This window comes from Aedes aegypti, unplaced genomic scaffold (genome assembly GCF_002204515.2).
Source record: "Aedes aegypti strain LVP_AGWG unplaced genomic scaffold, AaegL5.0 Primary Assembly AGWG_AaegL5_hic_scaff_116_738_PBJ_arrow, whole genome shotgun sequence".
NCBI classification, from domain to species: Eukaryota; Metazoa; Arthropoda; class Insecta; order Diptera; family Culicidae; genus Aedes; species Aedes aegypti.
Window position 1 is genome coordinate 34,105 of NW_018734587.1, and position 20,462 is coordinate 54,566.

Sequence of the window (20,462 nt, forward strand, 5' to 3'; positions counted from 1 at the left end):
CCAATGAATGCCCACGGTGTCGGTGAACATCCGATTTCCGCCAGCATCTTCGCGTGGTATGACTCGGCTGCATTATTAGTTGTAGTTGTAACGTGATACACAGAATACACCTGCGGTGACACATTACAAAGCCACTGCAACCGTAGGTACCGGCCAAACTGGTCGGCTGTCTGCTGATCCGTCGTGCGCTGTTTAATAATGTCAACTACTATATCCATAGCCCCTGCTATCTTGCTGGCCGGTAAATGAGCTAGCTGCATAGCCAGCCGGTACTCCAAATAAGTCTCGCTTGTAACAGGAATTCCTAAATTCACTATTTTCCTGCGAATGGCCTGTAAATAATAAATTACATAATGATTAAATAAAGACGGGTGCAGAGCTGGGAAAAGTTCTGAAATTCACACTACAGTAGGCAAGCGTAGCAAATCACAGTCAGCGGAGCCAGTGAAACTCACGCGTATCACTGCTGTAGGCAAAATGCCTTGAAAATAGCAAAACACCCGTTGCTAAGGGCAACCCAAAAACTACTGTAGAAAAATGTTCTATGGACCAATGCACGAGTTCACTATTTGACGTTTGAGCGGTGCCGTGTTTTTTACGTGAACATGGCAACGAGTGAATTCGGCACCGCTCAAACGTCAAATTAGTGAACTCGTGCATTGGTCCATTTGACGTTCTAGCGGTGCCGTGTTATTTATGTGACCATGGAAACCAGTGAATTCGGCACCGCTCAAACGTCAAATTAGTGAACTCGCTGCATTTCCCACATTAACAGTCTCCAATGACACTACTGATTTAGGAAATTCATGTACCCTACATAGGCTACTTGATGAGATTCACAATTTTGAGCTACTGTATTAGAAGAACCACGTGATTTTCACAAAAACTCAAGCCTACTACTATTACCATTCCCAGCTCTGGACGGGTGTCATAAAACAGGGTATCTTTGATAATGAGGGTAACTTTGATAGTACCGGTCCCACAACTAACTTATCAAGATAATAAAATTTCTGTCATTCGGTCAATGAAACCGAATACAAAAGTAAAGATTATTTGTATGACGCATCAATATCGAAAAACCCTTACGATACTTGAGGTTTAAAGAAACTGAGCTGAAATTTTGCAGGAAGATTTCGAATATCAAAAGCAAACTGTTAATTTAGAGGAAGGTGTAATCCGAGATGTTCGGGAAAATGAGACACCCCCCACATATTTTACCCAGGGTGGCCACCAAATTTCCATTTTGAAATTCCCGTTTTTTTCTAGGTTTTCCCGGTACAGTGCCCAACATTTTCCCGTTTTTTGATTTAGCTACTCAATTTCTAATCTTTTAATTTTTTCGTCGTGAAAATAGAGAGTTCTCTAAAGAAAACAACACAATCTATGAAATATGATTCAACAAATCACAGAAAAATCAACAGTGGTTTCAACATAACTGTCAAACATTCACTGAAAATTCGATGAAAGCCAAAATTTTACAAAAGTCTGTGGAAAATTAATTAAGCTCGATGAAAAACAATCTTTTTACCATATACCGAAATTTACACTAAAAATCAGTGAAATCATTAGGCATGGCCGGCGTATTTATAATTGCGAATTCCGCTAAAGTTTATATTTTTGTATATTTATAAAACTATACTGGACTGCAAAAACAATATGAAATGCTAGGTATTTTTGTAATTATAAATGATTTATGAAATTCCGTTCAATAAACGAACAGTGTCATAAACAAGTTAATATTCCAAATAGTTTCCGTCGTTGAGTGTTTTCATTTCACTCATCATAGTCTAATTTGTTCTCGCTATTCAGAGGAAGAAATCACCGGAAATTCGTTGAATATCACCGAACTATTCAATACTTTTGACAGCTGAACTTTTTTTAGCTTCACGGGTCGATAAAACACCAATATTCGGTGAAATTGCACGGAAATTTGTGGTTTATTCTGAGTGTTAAGTTGAGCTTGAGCTTGATTGGCAGCCCGTGGTTGCTACTCCAGTATCGCCAGATCAGCTGCACTTACACAAAGAACCAACCAGATGACTGCTTGGGACTAACAGACACCCTCAGTGTATAAGTGCTGGTGATCTTCTATTTTTTAGGCGACAATAGCGCCTGCCACGTCAGAATGAAGACCAATGAGGGGAAGGAGTTGATGATGCATTGAACTGGCTCCCACGGTAGATCGTATTTCTGTCCGTCTTATGAAGCAGAAGCGGTAGCCATTAGATCACCAACCCCGTATTTTGTGGTTTATTCTGAGTGTTAAGTTTAAGATAAAAAATAAACTAAGTCACATATACACACGCATCTAACTCTTCCTTATTTGTTAAATGTTTTGTCGATATTTTGAAGAATAAAATATTAGATACCTACTTTTAAAAATAATTGATCGTAAGAAAAAAATAATTTAATGAACCTCGATTCAAAACATCGAGTCAAAAAGTTAGAGGAAAGGTTAAAAAAATATTCTTAAGTCAAAACCTTCAAAGAAGTGGAAATATTTGAAAAATAATTCAAAACATGGTTAGCGATGTTGTGAGAAAAGTAGAACATTTTTAAGACTTACACTAAAAAATAGAAACTAAATTACTAAAAACAAATTTAAGCATTCCAATGTGTTATTCAAACTATGATTTTCTACAACTTCTGGTGTGTAGATTTATAACTCCAAAATGTTCGTTCAACACGATTGGAAATTCTAACTAATTGTGCGGATGGCGGCTTGGTTTCAACGAGAATTAATCCGTAATAACATAATTTCTGTCAAATGTACCATTATCATATGGTAGGGAACCAGATCCTATTCTTGGCACTTTTGATTCACTTCGGCATTGGTGTTTTTTGAAAGCTACAAAACAAATATTTGGCCACAATATGCGTCTTACTGAAGCGCTTCGTGTTGCTAAGTTTCAGTCGATTCGGCCGAGAAGTGCAAAAGTGAATCATGGAAGTGCCCAAGTGGTTCTGCACCCTATGATGTACTATAACAAAGTAAATTGTTCTACAATTCTATGATTGTTTCGAATTGGGGCGTAATCAAATGAAATAGTAATTTCATCGAACATTTTTTTTCTCGTGTATATCAAAGCAAAGAGGGCGGAAGCGAAGACCACTATAACAATAATGATCCCATTTTTTTGCAGCAATCCCATTCTTTTTGTTATAGTAGTATTCGGTGGAAGGTAGGGACTAGGAGAGAAAGAGAGAGAAAATCTGCTATCACATGTGTGATAATGACATATATCTACTGCATAAATACCTGCTTAAAATGGAAAAGGCACCCCTGCAGATTTGCCTTCGGGAATACCGTGCGGCAAGCCTGCATAAGTGCCTTCTCGTAGTCCGTCACGATTGTTACCACCTTTGCCGGCTCTATTACAGCGGCTATCTTCGATAAAATAGTGATGTAAACATCGGCCTTTGCCGAGTCAGCTGATGGCATGAATGCTAGCGGGAAAATCTAAAATGAAAGAATAAACTCAGCAAAAATATTCAAAACAAAACATGGTAATTTTTATGAAATGCAGAGGCGCGTGATCGGGTGGTGGCTGATCAATGAGAGAATGTGCAAGTTGAGGATCAAAGGCCGGTTCTTCAACTACAGCATACGTGCACAACCCTCACTCCGGTAGCTCGTTAATGGTTTTTGTCAGTCCTTCATTCTTCATTTGTGTAATTAGTTTGTTTTATGCAGTTCATTAATTCAAATCTGTTCTTGTCACTAGCTGGTGGTGACCAATCGATTAAGTTTTCAGCTCAAACGGGTGTTTGGTTCTCCAGATTTGTACTCGTGAAAATTTGAAGTTTGGCTTTGATTCATCTTCATAATAATCAATTATAAATCAAATCAGAAGAACTACTACTATAACTTTTTGATTTTAAATACATACCTTCCCGCCTACTTCTGCATAGGCCATAAACAGCTGGCTGAACATTGCTGGCTTCGTTTTAAAAGTTCCATCAAAATATAACGAAGTTTTTTCGATTTCCGTTATCGCTTCGAGTGTGGCCGGTACTATAAAAAACAGAGTTTTGCCTACACATCCGTGGTAAAATTTTTGTCCGTATATGGTACGAAAACCAGCCGCCTTCTCCGATCCCATCAGTTCGTGAAATTCAGCAGGGGTTTTCGGCGAAGGTGGGAAACACGTGCTTCTGGCCTTCCTCATCGAACTGGCCACGTTTTTGTAAAGCACGTGTTTCGCTGCGCCTTGGTGCCTATAAATATGTAATGAAATGAAGTTTTTTTAGTATGACTAAATTAAGGTTTTATTTAGAATCGCACATTAGGGGCGATCCATTAATTACGTAAGACATTTTTTGGAGTTTTTGAACCCCATGGTATGATTTTTTGTACGAAAATTAAAAATAAAATGTAAGGCGCGTAAGAAATCTCACACAAAAAGTGTTACGGAGGAGAGAGGGGGTTGGATATATCCAATTTCAGCGTTACGTAATAAATGGATGCTGCCTTACATTAAAATTTTTATTTATTTGATTACTTCGCGAGTGCGCGGAACTAGGAATTCTTCTGCGGGGAATCGTTTATCGAATCGTTTTATTTCTTAACTGCGTTGAATTACGGTATTTTACGGTATTAAACAAGGAAACAGGTAATTTACAACTAAAATAAACTTACTCTGTTGTATTAGACACCCTGTCGAAAATGTTTCGCACAGATTCGTAGGTGCCTGGCCTCCGGTTGGCGCATTCCTGCTTTAATGCATGAACCATTTTTGCCTTTGAAATCAGCAGCGTATGGGGAGGATGTGTGTGCTGGCTGTTTTTGAACGTTCCAATTTCGGACCTAAAAATGATGGTTGTGAAGTGATCATTAGTTTATTGCAAAAATGCCATTTAGTTGCAAGTCCGCTTTTTGCAAAATAATTAAAGCAATTCGGCATAAACATAAGAAAAGGGCACATTCACATTGATAAACAATGACTTTGCAATCCGCTGGTGAGTCCTATTCAGCTTTTTAAGGTGAAGATAAATCGAAGCCAAACCTTAAATTTTCAAGGGCACAAATCTGAAGAACCAAACATTTGTTTAAGCTGAAAACTTAACCAATTGGTCACCACCAGATAGTGACCAATCGATTAAGTTTTCACCTTAAACAGGTGTTCGGTTCTCCAGATTAATGCTCTTGAAAATTTCGATTCATCTTCACTTTAAAAGCGCTAATGGCTGCCGCAGCCAGGCTAACTTTCTGGTAGGGTTCAGCCGATATGACGTTCGGCTTGGGTATTTTATATGAGCCTCTGTACGTGCCATAAATCCTTTTGTTCTTTTGACTTTTACTGTGTGCTCTGTGTTGGTGCTGTCTCGCTCTCTCTCACGGGCAACTTGAAAACAGAGTAAAAGTCAAACGGTTTATAGCATGCATAGGCTCATAGAGCGGACCAGAAAAAGCTAGATTCAAGTCACCGCGCTCAACAATACCACTATCAGGAAGAGCTAAAATTCATCTTCCTGATAGTGGTGTTAGTTTACGGGCTTATAAGGCTTTCGCACCGTTCGCTTTCCAGCAACAAGATCAAATGGGATTAACCAAATACTAAATATTTACATTTATGTTCGGGTATGCTTCAAAAATCAATTACCTTACGAGGAATCGTGCTCTACAATTAGTCCTGTTCGAGCATTTGTACAAAGTTCCGCTTAATGTCCTTTTGTCTACATGGAAAACGTAGCCATCGACGATTATTCCTCCTTGCTTACCCCTTTGTCCGATGAATGATGTGAATGGAACACTGGAATAAAAAAAAACATACACCATATGCAGATATTACGCGTAGCAAGAAAAAAAAAGATTCTTAGAAAATTCAGCTATATTGACTAGGACATTTTCCAGGCAAAACATCAAAGACAGCTATGCTAGTTACTAGGGGCTCATGCATTTATTTCATAAAGCTGAGTATGCTGTTCCGCTAAAGAAAACTAAAAATTTCTGCCCAAGAAACGGTCATGAAATTTCCTACAGTGAGCTCCATTTGAATTGACATTTCTTTTCAACTGCGTACTACGATCAAAGAAAAATATTTTTCTTGTGCATTTCTTGCAAGAAATTTCCCACGCATCGAGATAGGCGATTACTATTCTGTTGAAGTGCATACTTCGCTTAAAGCTAAGTATGCTGTTCCGCTCAAGAAAAGTAAAAATTTCTGCCAAAGAAATGGTTAAGAAATTTCGTACAGTGAGCTCCATTTGAATTGACATTTCTTTTCAACTGCGTACTGCGATCAGAAAAATGAGCTTTCTTGATCGTTTCCTTGCAGGAATTTCCCATGCATCAAGATAGGCCGAGAAATTACTTGGCAGCAGCGAATCAGGCTTAAAGGCCGGTTTGCTACTGACAAGAAAAGGAATAGCCTATCTCGATGCGTGGAAAATTTCTCCCAAGAAATGGTCAAGAAAATCTCTTTTTTCTGATCGCAGTACGCAGTTGAGAAGAAATGTCACTTCAAACGGGGCTCTCTGTAGGAAATTTCTTGACCCTTTCAGTCAAGGAATTTCTTTACTTTTCTTGAGCGAAACGGCATACTTAGCTTAACGCTGAAATTGGCTATTTTGGACACCCAAAAACTCTCTCTAGCGTTATGAAATTTGTGAATGGGCCCTACATTGTTGTTTGTTTTGATTGACGACGTTGAGCAAAGAATCAAAATAGTAAGCCTCTGTACGTGCCATAAATTCTTTTGTTCTCATGACTTTTACTGTGCGCCGTGTGTTGGTGCTGTCTCGCTCTCTCTTACGGGCAACTTGAAAACAGGGTGCACAGTAAAAGTCAAACGTTTTATAGCAGGCATAGGCTCATTATCGTTATGATCGTCATGACTGTGCTATGAGAACTTTACACTCAAAATAATCCAAACGTCAATGGTACGTGAAAAATCACGTACATCATTCCAAATTAATTTTGCCTCCTATTCACCTGACTGAGGTAATACCCAATTAACCACAAGCATTAAGGCATTACCGTATTTTTACTTTAATTCAACGAGTGCAATGCATCATTGCTTTTATTCTGCAACATGCGTGCAGTAATGCTTTAATTCCATTTTATGAATGCAATGTAGCATTGTTCTATTGTAGCAATGAAATGTACATTAATGGGTGATATACGGTTACCATTCAATGCTTCATTGCATCATCTTACTCAGTGCTTCATCGCAACAAAAATGGTAAGATTTCATTGCTCTATTTATTGTCAACCTTCCCCTCACTCAGGCAAATAGACTATAGAAATAGTTGAATATCTCTTATGAAAATTCGCCACAAGAAATCTTGTTGAAATTCGCAGATTTGTCTAACGAGAAACCAGAATTTGGAAACAAAAAATAAGCAACAGCCTGGAATTGAACCAAAAACCTTACGATTGATAGGCCCGTGCGCACACCACACAGCTATCGACGATTCAAAGTGCCGAGATGCTAAAACGATATATTCGCGTCTACGAAGGCAATTACCACAGTTGACCCTATGCGTGAAGCTCCGATTATTTTACATGGCAAAGCATAGGAAATCAATTTTCAAATGCTTCTAAAAAATTCAAAACACTTTTCAATTAAATTCTGTTAAGTGTACGGGGTTAGACTATTGATCAAATATAGAATCAGCAGCATATTGAGAAAAAAATATAAAACTCAAAATTATATGCCTATAATGTAGCCCATTGAAAGTATATCAACATGTACTGAAAAGATTTTAAATGACTATTGTAGTTAATTTTATATGAGCATTTGAAATTTCGCTTCCTATACCTTGCCGGGTAAAATTTTTGAAGCTTCACGCATCGAGCAAACTTTTCCCAGATGGCAGTACCGTACCTTCGTACACTCGAATAAAACGTGAAGATTTAGCCCCACACAATGAAAACAAAACAAAATCTCAACAGCAAAAAAGCGACAGCCGTGGTAAACTTGCAAGTGCAGTCGTGTCCACTTACTTATTGCGCACTTCACCCCACATTGGACTATCACAAAGTTTGTTGAGTCCAAAAAATGTGATAAGGGTGCACGCTTGCATCGGATCATTAAAACGTATTCGGTACACTTGTCCCTTGAACCACAAGGAATAAGTGCACTAAAAACACCAACATGATTCGACGGCTCAGGATTAAGCTGCTTACACATTTTGAAGGAGCTCACACACTTGGGACGGTCCACGTCCGAAGTGTGTAAGGAGTGAAATCGACAATATTTATCACTGGCAATGAAAGGGAGCTGCTTGAAGTTGCACAATTTTTCCGGCCAAGACATCCAGCATTCATGGTCCGGAGGATAGGCGCGGCGAGTCATCGAAAACATCACACAATTAATTTAGGTTCAAATCCAAGCAACAGGGAGTAAACAAAAATATACATATGAATCATAGCAAAAAAAAGCAACGCTGACCTGACATCCAATGAACAAAAAAATACAAAAAAAATTTTGTGTTTCTATTTTTAATCCTTTCCTTCATGCATTAAATACACTTTGGCTAAAGCTTTTATACGGTACAGACAGTAACTATACTTTAGCAATTGCCAACATAGAGCTAAGAAATGTAGCCGTATTTACACTTTAATAGCGCCCTTTTCCACTTTAATACTGCATTAATGAGACATATAATGCAGTATGACTTTATATGCCATATTTTATAGAAGCATATAAAGTGATATTGATGCAACTATATACAGCTGTACGGTTACTTGGGTAGTTACTAGAGCATGTATAATCACCAAATGGGGACTGGTGATTGTTACTGTGGCTACCAGTAGAACTGACGTGAAAATCACGTAGGCCCATAAATTCATTTGGCTATCTGCGTTTAGTGTTCATTCGCTCTTGAGTTCAAATTTAAATATGGTGGCCGCAAGTTTTTCTAAGAGCTGCTGGACTTCAAAAATCAGTTTTTTTGGTAAATATATGATAAATACTGATGATGATATACCTTAATATCAAATACAGATTACGGAACGTTGAACAGCAAGTCCGACCAACTTAGTGGAGAAACAAGACATTTTTCAATGTCTTACAACCTGGAAAAACTTTAGAAGAACGTGTGTTTGTTCTGATGGAATGCCTCCGTGTCAGCAAGTATATTTATTATTACTAGATATCTTGCTGGTTATTTTATTAAAAAAAATGATATAATATATTAAATAGTTTAATCTCTTGAGTAGTTTTTTTTTTCATTTTGAAAAACTATTTGATTGCCTATGCTAAACATACTTCATACAATCGTATGATTTGTATTTAAGGTGAAGATGCATCGAAGCCAAACCTCGAATTTTCAAGAACACAAATCGCGATTTTCAGCGCGAACGATTGTCAGGTTCTCTAGATTTGTGCTCTTGAAAATTCGAGGTTTGGCTTCGATGCATTTTTACCTTAAAGTAAAATAGAGAATAGCTAATGATAAATTGTGCAATATTAGAAAGGTAATTTTAGTAGCTTTGGTTGAAATTATTTATTCTAGTGGCTTATTTTTGATAATTACATAACACATAGTAAACAAACCATGGAATTCTTGTATTAAATTTGAACACTTGGTTCAACCTATTTTCTAGCAAAGTGTTCCATTTGTAATGATGCACCAAAATGACTTTGAAGTAAAAAATAATCCAATATATTTAAGTCATGCATTTTAGTGTTCAAAACTCCGTTTTTCTAGCTTTAACTTAGGAGGCTCATTTTGCCCCGCCCCTTCGCTTTTTAAAAAATATTATGTTTTCTAATAATTTTGTTTCGTGCACGTATTGTTCAGTATTATCTGAAGTTTCAATGGATTAGTAAAACTTACCAGAATAATAAATATAATTGTCTTATAAGCTTAATTGAAAACATTCAAAATTACCTATAATCTTTTCATGACAAAGGACAAATTTGACCAATTTAAAAATATTTAGAGTGTTGAAACGAATTTGCTAATGGTTTTTATTGTGATGGCTATTTCAAGCATCCTCTAGCAGATCAAAATGACACTATCAAAACACTGTGTTTGACGTCAAATCCGGAGTGGCTCACATTGCCCTGTATGTTCATATTGCCACCATTGCCCCTACTAACATTTGTTAAAATGTATCTATAGTAATTTCCATATAAACCTACCACCTAGAAAGGTGAAAATTTAACAGAAGACAGACAGTGCATGTATAAGGTATTGGAAAAAGCGTGACAGATGGAGGAGGTCTAGGAATCCTGAAAAACGATTGACGTCATATTTGAATCTTCCCCTAGACGAACATTGCAACGCGCACAAAGAGAAGACCACAGTGCAGCATTCACAGAGAGGCAAAGTTAGTTCTCAAAAAGGAAATCAAGAGTCGAAAACGGGCATGCTTTGATAGCACTGGCTTAATTTGCCACAGAATTCAAACTTCATGTGCATAACAATAGTTATCATCAGAGTTTGTAATACTTTCGATGCGGAAAAGTTATTTTTTGATGGTTTAGAGAATTGTTGTATTTTGCCATATAGAAGAAACTAAGTATTTTGTATGGAGACTGCAAGCATGTTGAAAAAATTGGTTAAATTGAAATTTAATCGCGCACTTTCAATCGAATTATGTCTGAAATGAAAGTTTAAGTTTTATTTTGCATGTTTGATGGATTAGATTACACAAATGTTAGATAAATTGTACTTTAAATTTCATGTAAACATCAATAAAACTAGTGTTTCATACAACTTTGGCGACCTGTAGCTAAAAATTGTGACGTGCTGGAACATTTCTGAGAATGGCACTAGATTCAGCAACCCCAAATCTACTAGAAACACATAATTTGATCCTTGAGACACGCAAAAATGTCATTTTTGTTACGCTGTGTAGTCTATGCCAGAGGGACAACTCGAGTATGTGGGGTGCTTCCTACAGAGTGTCTACCGCCAGCGCCGTAAGCAGCAGATGAAGCAGAAGAAGTGGCGAGGGTGACGAACAAAGAGCTAGCAGAAGTCGTGAAATCATGCAGTGAATGCGGATCCGGAATTACGATTAATCGATGCGTAGATCAATCTTCACGGATGTATGGAAGCGGCAGAAATTTGTGCTACTACTACTTTTTGTACGGAGCGTTTATAAATATTAATTACTTTTAAACGTAGTAAAAAAAAATTCCTATTATATAAGGTAAAATAAACAACTCAAGATATGACAAATTTTGAAAAATCATTTATTCATTCGTGAGCAGTGTGAGACAACGAAAATCATATGTAGGGGCAATGGGGGCAATATGAACATACGGGGCAATATGAGCCACCCCGGTTTTGACATCAAAAACAGTGTTTTAATGTCTACTGTCATTATGATCTGCTAAAGGATGCCTCAAATAGCCACCACAATAAAAACCGTAAGAATATTCGTTTGAACACTCAAGATATTTACAAAAAATGTACAAATTTGTCCTTCGTCATGAAAAGCTTATAATTTTGGCAGTTTTTAATTAGGCCTATAAGACAATTATATTTATAATTCTGGTAAATTTTACCAATCCATTGAAACTTCTGATCATAATGAACAGTTCGTGAGCGAAATTAGATTTGTTCGTAAACAAAATTATTGAAAAACAATATATTATTTTCAAGATGAAGGGGTGGGGCAAAATGAGCAAAACAAACGAAATACGTTGAACCAAGTACTGCAATTTAGTACTAGTTTAACATGGTCTGTTTACTATGTATAATGTATCTTTTAAAAATAAGCCGCTAGAATCAATAATTTCAAGCAAAGCTAATACAATTTCCTTTCCAATAATGTACTCTTCACCACTAACTCTTCTCTATACTGTTTTAAACAAAAATCATTCGATTGAATGAGGTGGCTCATAGTGCCCCGTAGGGTGGCTCATAATGCCCCATATGGTTGGTGTAGAAAAACATAGTTTTCCAAAAAGTTCCTGAAATAATTTGCAAGTTGATGTTAACATTAATTATCGACGTAAAATGGAAGATAACATTTAATAGTACAAGTCACTTGCATTTAAACCATATTTTTTGCTGATTTTCTATGCATTCTATGGCGTTTTCCTTAGGCGGCCCATATTGCCCCGATCACCCCTATCTAGTACACTAAGGTTTTTTTTTACACGGTCCCCCGTGCCGTGCAAAAAAATTCCGTGCAAAAAAAAACCGTGCTAATTCTGGAATTTGAGTTAAAATAAACCGTGGTAATTCTAGAATCCGTGGAAAAAGTACCGTGTTAATTCTGAAATCCGTGTGAATAGGAAAAAAAAAGCCGTGTTAATTCCGAAATCCGTGTAAATAAGTAAAAAAACCGTGTTATTTCCGAATTTTGTGTAAAAATAGTACCGTGTTAATTCCGAAAGACGTGTAAAAAAAGCCGTGTAAAAATAAAGCGTGCAAAAAAAAACCATGTAAAAAAAGACTTTAGTGTATTGTTCTAAACATTGTTAGAAGTCGTGCAAAAATCCGAAGAAACCGTGAAATTTTCAGCATTTTATCGACTTTTCTTTGAGCTCTTTTTTGTATGTATTAACAACACTTTAGACCAGAAGGGTGCATTCGTGTCGATTTTTTTAGGTCACCAATCTGCCCCACTTTACCTTAAACACTTGTGAACTTCCTATCCCAGCAGTAATCATTCTCCTTGTTGTTTCATAAAAAAAATGTTGGCATCATATCTTGCTGTTCGAACTCGCTGTCCCTTGTCGGGCATAAAAAGAAAACATCCTTTGTTTGCAATACATACCTATCGATTGGATTTTCCTCGCTGGAATGATCAGTAGTCACTTGATCTTTGCTCAGGATCAAAGGGAAAGACGGAGTGATACTTGCAACCTCTTCTGCAATATAATCTTCGGATCCTTCAGCATTTAAAGTAGTATCATCTATAACGGGAACGGCAGATTCGGAGGGGTTCGATGCAACGCTGAGTCTTCGTTTCTTTGGCATCATCGATTTCGGCTGAAATTTTAAATTATTGTTAGATTTGTAGTTAAATGTAAATGTAGGCTTATGGAGGTAAATGAATAAGGACCCGAGACTTTTCATTTTATGAAGTGGACAACTTGTGCTAGCTAATGTTTTCTGTACTTCGTTTGACTTATTTTGTACGATGCTGAGATAATAAAAAAAAACACCCGAATAATAAACAAACGAGGTTAGAAGGTTATCAAAATCAATGATTATTGGAAATTGACTGAAAAATTCAACAATCTTTATTTTTATTTTCAAGATTTCCAGATATCATAAAAACAATTTTCTACGATTCATTTAGAAAAACAAAAAAAAAATGAAGGGAACTGAAATTAATAAACTTAAATAAAAAACATCCTGACGGAAGCACTAATAAAGACTTTATATGAAACAAAATGCCGCTTCCATAGAGCTCATGTAGTCCCCATGTCATACAGTTAACTCTCCCTTACTCGATATTCCGTATCTCGATATCGAGTTAGAGAACCATACTAAAAGTTGGTTTTCTTGGCTAATTCGATGGTCCCTTGGATCGCAGTTGCACTGGTTTTGTGTTCTGTAAGTCGATATCTTCCTAACTCGATGGTCCCTTCAATATCGAGTAAGGGAGAGTTGACTGTATTTAAAGCACAATGACTATTCTGCCCATAATTGGATAACAGTCACATTCGACATTTTTTACAAATTGGAGTTAATACCGGGGAGAATCATCAAATGATAAATACTTTCGATCAACTTACTGAAATCTGTGAGATTGTTCTAGAAAATTCGAAAAAAATACCACATTGGTAATTATAACCGCATAACAGTCACATTGAGATTATAAATGAGTCTCGTAATGTAATAGCAATGAAATTTCTATCAGAATTATTTTCTGACTATTCACCTAGTATGCGATATGAGTTGTACAAAATATCAGCCTCAAATAAGCACTTATAAGTTTCTGGTAATTTTTAGAAATTTCAGTTTCCTCCCATACTACCATAAAATGCACACTTTGTATTCAATTTACTCAATGCCTACTTTTGTCGAATGTTACATATATGCAGTTATGGGCAGTATTGTGTCGATCAATACTATTTTTATGTCACAATGTAACTCCAAGTTTAAGTAATCAGCGGCAAAATGAAAATACAGTTAACTCTCCCTTACTCGATATTCCGTATCTCGATATCGAGTTAGAGAACCATAGTAAAAGTTGGTTTTCATGGCTAACTCGATGGTCCCTTGAATCGCAGCTGCACTGATTTTGTGTTCTGTAACTCGATACCTCCCTAACTCGATGGTCCCTTCAATATCGAGTAAGGGAGAGATGACTGTAATTTAAATACTTTCACAAAAAAATTTTTAATTGCATTTGTTACTGCATCTAAGTGTTCCTATTTCCGCTCACTGTAAACAGATTTCGTGACGAACTTACTAAAAAATGCATTATTTCGAATTTCGTTATTTATCCTGATATTTTTTATGATCAAACCGTGGCTACTACCGCAATAAAGAAGGCTGTAAACTAACATCGACATTTCTTTACAATTTTGTTTAATTTTTTGCATGATCGGTTATTGGAACACAGCAAAATACCTATTGATCCAATAACCGCTCACGAGGTCTTGTGGTTTCAATATAAAGAATTACCTATTTTATCAAATGAAAATAATGTTAGACGACTTCATTTGATAGTTGGTCATATTGCTAGAATATATCCGTACGAAAATGTTGGTTTTTGACACGAAAAATCTATTTTTACACTATTGAGCGGAAATCGGATACTGGTGCACTGATGGTACTTCATTTTCTCCGTGTAAGGCTCAACAATGTTGAACCATAAATTCCCAACCAAGTATCTCCAAAACTACTCACCGGACTAACTTGTGACCAGGTGTAGTTGTGGTGTATCAGCGGCGACGTGTTGCTGTGCGTGAGGACGGCCGCGCTTCGACCGCCATTACTGCTGCCGCTACTGCCATTGCTTCCCGGTGCCTGTTGACTAATGGCATTGTTGTTGTTCAGATTGTGCTGCTGCTGTTGTTGTTGTTGCTGATGGTGGAGATGGAGCTGGGCGCCCTGATGCCCTGGCAGTGGCGGTTTGATGGCGGCCCCGAGCGGTTGCGGGTCTGGCTGCAGATGGGGATGTTGTTGTAGAGCGGACTGCCGCTGGGAGGACATCGAGTGCAGCCCTTGCCCTGGCAGTTGCGGTTTGATGGCGGGCTCGAGCGGTTGCTGGTCTGGCTGCAGATGGGGATGTTGTTGTAGAGCGGACTGCCGCTGGGAGGACATCGAGTGCAGCCCTTGCCCTGGCAGTGGCGGGTTGATGGCGGCCCCGAGCGATAGCTGGTGTGGCTGCAGATGGGGATGTTGTTGTAGAGCGGACTGCCGCTGGGAGGACATCGAGTGCAGCCCTTGCCCTGGCAGTTGCGGTTTGATGGCGGGCTCGAGCGGTTGCTGGTCTGGCTGCAGATGGGGATGTTGTTGTAGAGCGGACTGCCGCTGGGAGGACATCGAGAGCAGCCCTTGCCCTGGCAGTGGCAGTTTGATGGCGGCCCCGAGCGATAGCAGGTGTGGCTGCAGATGGGGATGTTGTTGTAGAGCGGACTGCCGCTGGGAGGACATCGAGTGCAGCCCTTGCCCTGGCAGTTGCGGTTTGATGGCGGGCTCGAGCGGTTGCTGGTCTGGCTGCAGATGGGGATGTTGTTGTAGAGCGGACTGCCGCTGGGAGGACATCGATAGCAGCCCTTGCCCTGGCAGTTGCGGTTTGATGGCGGGCTCGAGCGGTTGCTGGTCTGGCTGCAGATGGGGATGTTGTTGTAGAGCGGACTGCCGCTGGGAGGACATCGAGTGCAGCCCTTGCCCTGGCAGTGGCGGTTTGATGGCGGCCCCGAGCGATAGCAGGTGTGGCTGCAGATGGGGATGTTGTTGTAGAGCGGACTGCCGCTGGGAGGACATCGAGTGCAGCCCTTGCCCTGGCAGTTGCGGTTTGATGGCGGGCTCGAGCGGTTGCTGGTCTGGCTGCAGATGGGGATGTTGTTGTAGAGCGGACTGCCGCTGGGAGGACATCGATAGCAGCCCTTGCCCTGGCAGTTGCGGTTTGATGGCGGGCTCGAGCGGTTGCTGGTCTGGCTGCAGATGGGGATGTTGTTGTAGAGCGGACTGCCGCTGGGAGGACATCGAGTGCAGCCCTTGCCCTGGCAGTGGCGGGTTGATGGCGGCCCCGAGCGATAGCTGGTGTGGCTGCAGATGGGGATGTTGTTGTAGAGCGGACTGCCGCTGGGAGGACATCGAGTGCAGCCCTTGCCCTGGCAGTTGCGGTTTGATGGCGGGCTCGAGCGGTTGCTGGTGTGGCTGCAGATGGGGATGTTGTTGTAGAGCGGACTGCCGCTGGGAGGACATCGAGTGCAGCCCTTGCCCTGGCAGTTGCGGTTTGATGGCGGGCTCGAGCGGTTGCTGGTGTGGCTGCAGATGGGGATGTTGTTGTAGAGCGGACTGCCGCTGGGAGGACATCGAGTGCAGCCCTTGCCCTGGCAGTGGCGGGTTGATGGCGGCCCCGAGCGATAGCTGGTGTGGCTGCAGATGGGGATGTTGTTGTAGAGCGGACTGCCGCTGGGAGGACATCGAGTGCAGCCCTTGCCCTGGCAGTGGCGGTTTGATGGCGGCCCCGAGCGATAGCTGGTGTGGCTGCAGATGGGGATGTTGTTGTAGAGCGGACTGCCGCTGGGAGGACATCGAGTGCAGCCCTTGCCCTGGCAGTGGCGGTTTGATGGCGGGCTCGAGCGGTTGCTGGTCTGGCTGCAGATGGGGATGTTGTTGTAGAGCGGACTGCCGCTGGGAGGACATCGAGTGCAGCCCTTGCCCTGGCAGTGGCGGGTTGATGGCGGCCCCGAGCGATAGCTGGTGTGGCTGCAGATGGGGATGTTGTTGTAGAGCGGACTGCCGCTGGGAGGACATCGAGAGCAGCCCTTGCCCTGGCAGTGGCAGTTTGATGGCGGCCCCGAGCGATAGCAGGTGTGGCTGCAGATGGGGATGTTGTTGTAGAGCGGACTGCCGCTGGGAGGACATCGAGTGCAGCCCTTGCCCTGGCAGTTGCGGTTTGATGGCGGGCTCGAGCGGTTGCTGGTCTGGCTGCAGATGGGGATGTTGTTGTAGAGCGGACTGCCGCTGGGAGGACATCGATAGCAGCCCTTGCCCTGGCAGTTGCGGTTTGATGGCGGGCTCGAGCGGTTGCTGGTCTGGCTGCAGATGGGGATGTTGTTGTAGAGCGGACTGCCGCTGGGAGGACATCGAGTGCAGCCCTTGCCCTGGCAGTGGCGGTTTGATGGCGGCCCCGAGCGATAGCTGGTGTGGCTGCAGATGGGGATGTTGTTGTAGAGCGGACTGCCGCTGGGAGGACATCGATAGCAGCCCTTGCCCTGGCAGTGGCGGTTTGATGGCGGCCTCGAGCGGTTGCTGGTCTGGCTGCAGATGGGGATGTTGTTGTAGAGCGGACTGCCGCTGGGAGGACATCGATAGCAGCCCTTGCCCTGGCAGTGGCGGGTTGATGGCGGCCCCGAGCGGTTGCTGGTGTGGCTGCAGATGGGGATGTAGTTGTAAAGCGGACTGCCGCTGGGAGGACATCGAGAGCAGCCCTTGCCCTGGCAGTGGCGGTTTGATGGCGGCCCCGAGCGATAGCTGGTGTGGCTGCAGATGGGGATGTTGTTGTAGAGCGGACTGCCGCTGGGAGGACATCGAGAGCAGCCCTCGCCGTTGATACTCCGGATCCTCGAGTGGGGGTAGAGCCATATCACGGAGGTTCAGAGTCGGTGTCGATGGTGGATGGGGTGCACTAAGTACACTGTCACTCTCATCCTCAATTTCTGTGAAGAAGAAATCCTCCTCATCGCTGTCCTCGTCCGGTTTGCGGGGACTGTTGGAAGGGGAACGGGGAGTTCGATGTGTTCAATAGGGTCAACGTAAAGCATGAAATGTTCACTTACCCTAGATGTGCATTTCGTACGTGAGCGGTGACCTCAGAACAAGATACGTATATGACGCCACATCCCTTCCATGTGCATTTGTAGATTGTTTGACTTGCCTGCAATCAGAAAAAAAAATATTTCAAGAAACCGGAAAGTGGGTCAAGTTCATTTGAATGTTTAATCTTTTGTATTGACTGTTTAACGATAAACTTGCGACGATCGACGCGCCACCATATTTCATATAACGGAGGTTATTAGAACTAACTTGGAGGTGATGTTTTGGAGGTTATTTGGCAATTTGGAGGTTAAAAACACCTCCAAACACTAGCGATTTTGTGGTGGGATGTTGAGTTTGATCACGAATACGGTGGAATCAATCAACTGGACTCTTTCGGTTTAAACACCATGGCGGCGGCGACCAGCGAGGACATTTCACCGGCCATGAGCGAACGGATCATTATGGCGGCTGCCAACAAACTGCTGCTGCAACTTTGTTGGTGGTGCCAGGACCTAGTTAACTGCATTCACAACAAGTCAGGCCAGGCAGGTGCTTACAAATTCATCCTGGTGCCCCAGGGGAATCGATAGTGATCGCCTACGCAACACAGTTTTTTATGCTTACCGGTTCGTTTATCCGTTCGAACAAAATGATCTGCGGTTCAGAATCCGCCTTGTCTTCCATATTATCCGGCTTCGTTCGAAGATCTGAAGAATATATCGTTGAAAACGGAGAACGAATTTGTCCAGTCGAAAGCGAAGGGTTTGAACGTACACTTAAAATGAAATTTTAATTTTTCAATCAAAAAGAAATCCCACATGCATCTTATATCTTAGCTGTTAGGGCTCATTCACAAATTTCATAACGCTAAAGGGGGTGGATGGGTATCCCCATTCACAAATTTCATAACGCTAAAGGGGGTGGATCCCCTTGATGTTACACTGAAATGAATTTTATTGTAGAAACTACTGAATCCATGGTAATATTAAGAACTGCACCAACGATTTTCAACCGACTACATTAATCTGTTAACTCTACCAAAACATAGTCAACATCACTGCACCAGAAAATTTCTTCTGTTGATTTAACCAGAGTTGTAGTATTTTTGACTAGAAACATTCTTGATTTGAGAAGTTTAGCATCATACTTTTGACCATACTGTGTTGTACGGTGGGTGTCACAGATTGAAATACAATGCTTTGTAGTGGATGCTACTATGGACATAGTCAAATTTACTGCACTGCTCAGTGATTTTCACCAGATTATAGTAAACTTAACAGATTTTTGTAGTCGGTTGAAAATTGTTGGTGCAGTTCTTAATTCTACCATGGATTCGGTAGATTATACAACAAAATTTGTTTGCGTGTACGGCTCATACAAAATATGTATACTGCAAAAATTTCATTATTTTTCTATATGTGTAACGACACATAATTATTAAAAACTATCTCACACATTAAATTAATATGAATTAGGATTCATCCAAAGTTCATTCAAAATTATTATTAAATCAAAAATATGTGTAGACACACATGGCAAAAAATTATGTGGTTTCACACATAACACCTATATGAAGAATGAACTCATGAATATCAACAACCAAAACAAGTCAGACACGAGGCAACCATTTTGCAGAATAGGACAAAACGCTAACTTTTCGCAAGTTTTTCGGCTTTTTCGATTAAAAAAACTATTTGACTAAATATTTTAGTTTGCAAATGGAATATGGAACAATGAGAATGTGCGTCGAAAGCATATTTCAAGCTACATGTTTCCTTCAATCGAGACTGTTCATGGTGGATTCGTTGCGCAATTTAGAAGAAATTCTGGTTGCAGCTTCACGAGTCTGGAAGATCCAGATCCATAAACTGCAGTACGGAGAAGACACCTTCTTGGTCGAATTGTCAATCCTCGCGTAATTATTCATTTAATTGAATATTGCAGTGAATAAATAATAAACTATATTATTTAAAGCAGCGTTAAAATATATTATTATCACATAACCGAGCCCATAACAATATCATTTATATTATCAAATCTCGCATAACTTCTGATCTCGCCCTAAAAGCCATTGGTAACCATGTGTGTAGCTCGTTGTTTCTGAGCATTTGAATGTATTTTAATGTTATTGACCAACGCTATAGGGAAGAAAAGGTCATTATTTACCTGCCCGTGATGTTGGTTTGGGTGCTTATTCTTTCATTTGCTCAGAAACAACGAGCTACACACGTGGTTACCAATGGCTTTTAGGGCGTTATCTCAGAGTATGCGAGAAATAATCTTTATTTAAATAGCATTCAAGATATATAGATTTTTCGACTACATTGTATTTGTTATCACACATGGAGTAGTGCTTGATCCTTCGACCTTGACACTTGCTCCTGCGGGAGCGGGTGATGAGGGCAGGATCAAACATGTCGCGCGTCGGTAGTGAAGCGGTGAAAAAGTGATCGGTTCGTTAGTAGTGCTTGATCCTTCGACCTTGACACTTGCTCCTGCGGGAGCGGGTGATGAGGGCAGGATCAAACATGTCGCGCGTCGGTAGTGAAGCGGTGAAAAAGTGATCGGTTCGTTAGTAGTGTTTGATCCTTCGACCTTGA

At 40.8% G+C, this 20,462-nt stretch overlaps 1 protein-coding gene across 1 annotated transcript in view; it reads right to left on the bottom strand.

Annotated features, from left to right (window-relative positions):
* Window positions 1–20,462, bottom strand: part of LOC110680289 — a 64,635-nt gene that overhangs the window by 16,154 nt on the left and 28,019 nt on the right. Inside the window, exons 3-9 of the mRNA XM_021856122.1 lie at window positions 17,883–17,980; window positions 14,776–17,812; window positions 12,689–12,903; window positions 4,640–4,807; window positions 3,891–4,218; window positions 3,260–3,460; window positions 2–332 (exon numbers count right to left, since the gene is read on the bottom strand). Coding sequence (XP_021711814.1) covers window positions 2–332; window positions 3,260–3,460; window positions 3,891–4,218; window positions 4,640–4,807; window positions 12,689–12,903; window positions 14,776–17,812; window positions 17,883–17,980 — 4,378 coding nt within the window. The remainder of the gene's footprint in view (window position 1; window positions 333–3,259; window positions 3,461–3,890; window positions 4,219–4,639; window positions 4,808–12,688; window positions 12,904–14,775; window positions 17,813–17,882; window positions 17,981–20,462) is intronic.